This window comes from Talpa europaea, assembly GCF_964194135.1.
Source record: "Talpa europaea genome assembly, chromosome: 12".
Taxonomy (NCBI): domain Eukaryota; kingdom Metazoa; phylum Chordata; class Mammalia; order Eulipotyphla; family Talpidae; genus Talpa; species Talpa europaea.
This window is the reverse complement of record NC_140079.1, coordinates 6321290-6328868: the sequence shown is the minus strand read 5'-3', so window position 1 is coordinate 6328868 and position 7579 is coordinate 6321290. Positions and strand designations below refer to the sequence as shown.

The following is a 7579-nucleotide window of genomic DNA, read 5'->3' as shown; positions in this document are numbered from 1 at the left end:
CCCCCTTGTGCAGATGCGCTGAAGGTCACTAACGCCCTGGGGACCAAGCCCCGTGGTCACCCATATCTGCTCGGGCCTCACACCGCGTCTAGCGGTTCCTGACCCAGCCGTCCCCACGTTCCCAGCTCTGTCCGCTGGGAACCTCTCCCTATTCAGGTCAGGCCCTGAAAACCACCCAAATCCCCCCAAACCCCCCAAATCCCCCCCATCCCAGCAGGGCCGTCTGCCCAGAGGCCCCAGTAACAGAAGTCCTGCTCAGAGCAGGAAAATGTTGAAATGGGGAAGGCAGATGTGGCAACAAGAAAGGGCGGCAGACCCTCCCCCAGCGCACGCAGCCCTGACTCCAGCCGGAGCGGGCCCTGGCCCTGGCCCTGGCCCTGGCCCACTGAAAGCCCCACGCTCGCAACAACCCCCTCCCGTGCAAGCCCTGGCTGGAGTTGGCCTTGGCCTGCTCCTGAGGCGGAGGTCTGTCTGCGCCTCCCTGGAAACCTAAGGTCCGCACACCCCGGGCACACAGCAGGAGTGAGGGGGCAGCGGAGGCGAGAACAGGGAATGTGCCGATGCCCACGCGGGCGCCAGGGACACGGTAGCGAGGACAGCAACAGAGTGTCTGACAGGATCTGGGGCCAGGCTGGGGTCATCCCCGCCCCCTTTCCTTCCTCCTCTGTCCTCCCCACCCTGATGGGGTCAGAAGCCACAATCACTTCCTGAAGGCAGCAGCCCCGGCTCTGGTCCCACTTGCCCTTGGCCCATCTCTTGCCTGCAGCCATGGTGAGTGCCCAGGCCCCCGGAGAGCCCCTCACGGGCTGGAGACAAGGGGTGAGACTAGACGACATTTTCTGAGGGGACAGAGGCGAACCAGGTGGATCCTGTTGGGGCAGGGGAGGGAATGGCAGTGTCAAAGGCCAAGAGAAAGGAAGCGGTCAGCACACTCCCCAGGGCAGCCCAGACCCAAGGGTCTTGGGGCCCAGCTGAGGCTGTGACCATGAGCAGCCCCGTGGGCTGCCCAGAATGACTCCCCTGCCCCCAGCCAGCATGAACAGCAGCCTGGAAACAGGGGTCAGGATGAATGCAAGGGTTTCCTTTGGGGTGTTAAAGTGGGTCACGTATCTACTGCGCCCCCCACCATGAAGACCCCGTCATCCAGAGGTGACCTGCTGATGCAGACTTCGCTGGCCCAGTGGGTCACCGAGAAGCCCTTGTTCAGACCCACCCAGGAAGGTCTTTCAGAGTACTTCAGGCCGCAGGTGCAGAGAGCCTCCTACGCCTTCTTTGGAGGGGAAGTGCAGCACAGACAGGGCAAAGGTCCTGCGTTTCTGCCTGTCTGCGACCGGCTGGCTGTGGCAAGCGACACGCGTGCCTGTCCACTTCTGGCCGCCGGCAGCCAGGGGTCTGTGACTGAGGGGGCACAGCACTGGGGTTTCTGCCCATCTACAGTCAGACTGGATGTGGCTGGGCATATGCCTGCACCTTTGCCCTAGATTTCCTTCGTTAGAAGATTTGTGAGCACCTACTTGTGCCAGGCCCTGGGAGAACAGCAGGGAGCAGGCCAGGCTGCTTTCCTTGTGGCACTGATGTCCACAGGACTTGGGGGCTGGAATTAGAGAGATTGGAAAAAATAGTAATAAAGCAGCGAAGCAAAACCTGAAAAACAACACAGACAACCAGTATGCTGCACAGCGGCAGGTCGGCGAGGGGCAGCGTACTGGGAATGTTCTTTAATGTTCACTAAGGAAGTACTGGAGCAGAGGCCGGGGGCAGGGGCGCAGAGGTGGTGCGGTGAGGGCAGGGTCCCACGCAAGGGGTGGACAGGAGAACGGTCACTGCTCAGAAGGCCTGGAGGAGAGGGCAGGGGAGAGGTGGCCGGCCCAGGGGATGACGGGGAGGGGCCGCCAGGGCCCTGCCACAGACAGGGCCCTCAGGTCTACGGCTCTTACTGCGGGGAATGAACCTGCAGGATTATGAGCAGCAGGTCGCAGACCCACTTAGTGTTCACAGCTGTCTGTCTGCTGTTCTGGGGACTGATCAGGGATGGGGGGACAGTTACCACACAGATGACAGTGGTGCACGCAATAAGTAGTGGAATTCGAGAAATATTCTGAAATTAGAACACAAGTGAATTGGGAACATGGGGAGCTGAAAGAAGGCAGGGTCCAATGATACTAGGGAAGCATCTTCAACTGAGGGGAGAGCTGTGGGAGCACCAGGGGCTCCTGTCCTGATGGGGGGAGGGGTTGTCCCAGTGAGGTTGGGTGCAGTTTAGAGGCGCGAGGGACTGGGGGAAGGTGGGGATAGAACAGCCAACAGAGAAGGACTGGGGACAGAGGGCGGGTGAACAAGGCCAGCAAATTGGGAGCCAGGTGGGGGTGTGTCTGTGACCATGTCCCTGTGCCCCCGTGACCCTCTGTGCCCAGGCCCCTGCCTGACTGGCTCTGTGTTCCCTAGGGGAGCCATCAGGACTTCCGGAGCCTTCAAGCAAAATTTCAGGCCTCTCAGCCTGAGAAAAGCGAACTCCCCCAAAAATCCCCAAAGCCTGAATTCAACAAACTCAAGAAGCCCCCACAACCTGAGTTCAGTGTAGTGCCCAGGAAGCCGCAGCAGCCTGAGTTCACCCATCTGCCTCCAAAGCCCCCCAAACCTGAGTTCGGTGAACTCTCTAACAAGTTCCCACAGTTAGAGGCCACCCTATTCCCCAGGAAGCCCTCACAGCCTGAGGCCAGTGAGGTCCCGCAGAAGGTCTCGCAGCCAGAGCCCAGTACACTTGCCTGGAAGCCCGGGAAGCCAGAGCTCAGCAACCCCTCCAAGCTGCCTGCCGAACCCAAATTCAGTGCATCCTCCAGGAAGTTCCAACAGCCTGAGCCCAGTGAGGCCACCCTGAAGTCCTTGCAGCCAGAGTTCAGTACCTCTCCCAAGAAGCCCCCACCTCCTGAGTTTTGTGTGCCCCCCATAAAGCCCTCACAATCACAGATCGGTGGCCTCCCTAAGAAGTCCCTGCCACAGCCAGAGTTCAGTGAGGTCCCGAAAACGCCCCCTGGGAAGCCTGAGTCCAGAGAGCCCCAACCCCACCCCCTGAAGCCTGTTGACAGTGCCCTTCCCAAGAAGCCCCGGCAGCCAGAGTTCAACTCGAACCTCAGAAGGCCCCCACTGACTCAGGTCGGTGGCCACCCTAAGTACCTGCCACAGTCTGAGTTCAGTGAGGCCCCTCAGATGCCCTCCTGGAAGTGCGAGTTAAGTGAACCCCACCCCCAATCCCCACAGTCTGACTTCGGTGCATTTCCCAGAAAGATCCCACAACTTCAGCTGGGTGACCCCCCCCAGAACCCCCCAAAGCCCAAGCCTGGTGACCTTACCAGGACATGCTCGGAGCCCGAAGTCAGCTTGTTTCCCAAGAAGCTGCAGCAGCCTGAATTCAAAGCGCTCTCCAAGCAGCGCCCCCAGCCCAAGCTGGGTGGCCTCCCCAGGACATCCTCGGAGCCCGAGTTCAGTGTGTGCCCTAGGAAGTCTCCACAGTCCAAGTGCCAGGTTGAGCCCAATTCTTTGCCCAAGAGGCACCCTCAGGCCGAGTTCTTCAATGACCTCCCTAGAAAGCCCCCACTCCCCGGCTCCGCTTCTGAAAGCTCCCTGCCCTCGGCCACCGCGGGCCCCCGCGCCAGGCTCCCACTCAGCCTGGGGCTCGGAGCCGGGTGCCAGAGGGCAGGCATGCTCACTCGCAGAAGCGGGTCGAAGCCGGGCCTCACGCCTGGCCGCACGCCCCGGCGGCGACCTCTGCCTCCAGTCAGCAGCCTGGGGCCCGCCCCAGCCAAGCCCCCGCTGCCCCCAGGACCCGTGGACTTCCAGAGCCTATGGCGTCCAGCAGCCTCAGGTGGGTCAAGGCGGCACAGGCAGAACGCAGGGGACAGAAGCTCCCTTGTGCCTGCCTCCCTCCTACTCTCTTCCTCCACAGCCCTGAGGAGAACCCGCTCTGCGGCCGGGACTCTCTCCCAGGCCAGACAGCCCGAAGACGCCCCTGAGTGAGTATGGGGAATAATGGTGGACAAGGGCAGGTCATGGGGCTGAAAGAGGCCCTCATTTCCGGTATCCCTGCAGGAACCCGGATGAGATCTATGAGCTGTACGATGACGTGGAGCCCACGGAGGACTCCAGACCCAGCCCCAAGAGCAGAGGTTTGTTGGTGGCAGGGCTGGGCTGTGAGCCGGCCTCCCTGCCTGGGCATCTGAGAAGCATTCCTTGCAAAGGCATTTTCTGCCGTGCTGATGCTGAGGCTAAGCAGCAACCCCTCTCCCTGACAGCTGCAGGGGAGGGGAGAGAAGGGTGGCAGGCCTTTCAGAAAGGTCATACCAGCTCCTGGTGAGGGGAACAGTGTGAGGAAGGGCATCCCAGATGCCACCAGTATGGTGGGGCCAGGGCAGGAGTGTGGAGAGAGGTTGTGGACGTCAGGTGAAAAGCAGGAAAGGATTTAGTGGTGGCTTGTGACAGGGCTCCAGACATCGAGGAGTGCCCAGTTTTAAGTCGACTGCCTGGACGCAGGATGCAGTCACCCCCGAGCGGGAGACAAGGGGTCAGGGCTCACCACGGGCATGTCAGAACTCAAGAGCAGCACAGGCTGGCAACAAGGCGTGGTGGCGCACGGTGGTGTCTGCTGTCCAAGCCCTCTCCGCCCTGCCCTGCTGTCCAGGACGCAATCTGCACTCCTTTTGTCCCAGTCTCTGCTCTGAGAACAGGACGACCTAGCAGTCCTGCCCCTTCAGCCCAGCTCCAGGATTAATTCCTCCACCAAGCTGACGTGAAAAGATGGCTGCCATGAAAACACTTTACATGCATGTGGCTCTGCACATCCCCCACCCTCCAAGGCCACATTAACCTCCTTTACAGACACGGAAGCTCGAGGGCCCATGAAATAACATGGCCCAGTTCAGAGTCAATACAAGGGAGCCAGGCACTCTGCTGCCAGCATGCACCCCTGCCCTCTCCTTGGGAAGAGCCTGACAGGTGAACACGTCATCACAGGTGTCCTGGACATGTCAGCACTTGCCTCCCTCCCTCTCCACTAGTGCCTAGGTCTGCTGCTCGCTTGCCTCTGGCTATCACTCCTTCCCAGGCCCCTCTGCTTCCCCTGGGCTTGCTCCAGGAGTGACTTGCAACAGGTCTGTTAGCACAGATTTACCTCCTGCTTCTTTCTCCTGAGGCCCTGTGGCTCATCTTCTCCAGTCCATTCTATACCAGTCATTCTAGATGATGCTGATCAAAAACCAGACCTCCTCAGATCTCTTCCTTCCTGAGACGCTGTGCGAGTCTCACAGGTAGTATACACCGTCCCTTGCTTGAAAGGCTGCTTCTTGGCTCTTTTCAAATCTGTTTCCCCTGAAGGACGCAGGGCTCGTCCTTCCCACTCTGCCACATTTAGCAATGGCCGCCCCAGTCCAGAACTTTCCCTTGCAGCTGGGGGAGTCTTCCTGGAGGAGAGCTAGGATCTGAGCTGGCTGGTGGGGGAGGACAGGCTCTGAGGACACTTGGGTCCCACACCCGGAAGCACGGCCACAAGTAGTCCGAGCTGCGGGGTGGTGCCAGATGTCCTCTTAGTTGCTGAGTGTGTTAGGTTCCTGGGGCGGGGGCGGGGGGGGGGAGATGGGGGTCCTGGAGTCAGGACTGCTCCCAGCGGGACGACTCGGAGGCAGGAGACTGTGGATGGAATGTTCTAGGTAGACTGTAGCAAAGGCTAGAGATTAAGCCCAGCTTCTGAAAGGGTGGAGATGTAACACATAAACACCCCTCCATGGGCTGCGGGCTGCAGTGTTCAGAGTCCACTTGGGGGGGTCCAAACTCCGGCCAGCAGCTTTCTTGGCTCATACCCATATGTAGACTGGACCTATACCAAAAAGTCAGCCAGAGTCCAGCTCATCAGTTCAGCCAGTCAAGAAGCCCACCCTATTAGTCCTTTCTCAGAGCAGACTCCATGTGCCTCAAGGAAATGCTGCTATTTTTTGACCCAAATCTCATTTCAACTCCCAGAACCCAACCTGCTCTAGGAGGCAGACAAGACACAGTCTCAAAAACCTACAAATACTGCCAGCTGGGTGACCTTGACTAGGTTGCTTTATTTCAGCATTAGCCAAGTTGGGAACAAAGGTATCGCCTGGCATCAAGACAGTTGTGAGGGCTGAAGTTAACTCAACTCAATAGAGTTCATGCATCCTTCAGAGGGTGGCAGGAGTAAAGATAAAGGCAAGCTACTAGGCCACACAGGTGAAAGCATGAGGAAGGTGGCCCGGGGTGGGCAGGGCTGCGAGTTTGCAGGGGGTCTAGGTGCAGAGAAGGGACAGAGGCAAGGCTCCCACATGAGTAAGCCACCAGGTTGAGAGGCTGAGTGACAGCACGTCCTAACTCAGTGTTCTAACTCCCCTCAGATGAAGTGTCATCCACCTGGCAACCCACTAGGAAGTCACAAGATCGAGAGCTCAGGTACCACAGGACAGAGTGTGAGGTGGGCGGGGCCAAGCTCTGGGTGGACCTCTCACTCACAAACACCCAATTCCTGTGAGACTTAGGAAGGAGAAGGCCTCCCAACAACAGCAGTTGACACCTACAGACCAAAAGACCCAGAAGCAGATCAGAAAGGCTGAGAAAGCGGAGAGGGAGTTCCGGAAGAAGTTCAAGGTGTGGACACAAAGAGAGGCCAGGGAGAGCGGGCGCTGCCCAGTTAACTGAGGCACTAAGAGTCCACTGGGAAGAAGCCGGGGGGTGGGGGGGGGAGGGGAGTACAAGCAAAAGTTCTAACATCTCACTCCCCAGTTTGAGGGGGAGATCGTGATTAAGACAAAGATGATGATCGACCCCAACGCCAAGACCCGACGTGGGGGTGGCAAGTACCTTGGGATTCGGCGTGGGGAGATCCTGGAGGTGATCGAGTTCACCAATGAGCAGGAGATGCTGTGCCGGGACACCAAGGGCAAGTGTAAGTGAGGCCAGCCTGGTCATCCCTGGGGAACTGGGCCACCGCGGAGAGAGCTCACCCATCCCTGCTGTCTCTTCCAGATGGCTATGTGCCCAGAATGGCTCTACTGCCCCTGTGAGTGCTGACCCTCATGGTGGGGCGGGGGTGGTGAGGTAGGGAAGAAAAGGGGAGCCAATGGAACATGGTCACCCTTGCTAATGCAACTGTGCTCTCCACCAGGGAAACGGAGGTGTATGATGACGTTGGCTTCTGGGGTATGTAGATTGCCCTGGGTGGGTTAGGAGGGACCACAAAACTCTGGATAGGGATAAGCCGCACCCCACTCCCCCAGAGGCTGCTCACACCCTGCTTATGGGGAGGTCACCGGAAGTCATCTTTCCTCAGCAGATCCTCAGGAGAGTCAACCATTCCCCAGGGGACAATGATAATAAGGCCTGCAGGCCTGGGGACCTTGACAACCCACCAGCCCAGCCACCCACTTACACAGAACTTTGGATTCCAGCTTGGCAGTCACAGAATTATCCAGTTCTGACCACATATATGGACACATAAAGTTCCTCTTTGACACAATCCCTGCTTCTTGTCTCTTCTTTTCCCCCCGATTAGCACACACACTGAAACAGGATT

At 58.7% G+C, this 7579-nt stretch overlaps 1 protein-coding gene across 1 annotated transcript; it reads left to right on the top strand.

Moving 5' to 3' along the window:
* Window positions 1–560: 560 nt before the first annotated feature.
* Window positions 561–7214, top strand: PRAM1 (PML-RARA regulated adaptor molecule 1; the record flags this gene model as incomplete). The annotated part of the gene is given in 11 exon segments (XM_084248598.1): window positions 561–586; window positions 631–679; window positions 683–737; window positions 740–771; window positions 2446–4010; window positions 4087–4163; window positions 6405–6459; window positions 6546–6654; window positions 6790–6952; window positions 7033–7066; window positions 7172–7214. Coding segments are annotated over 11 exon segments (2208 nt in total).
* Window positions 7215–7579: the final 365 nt, after the last annotated feature.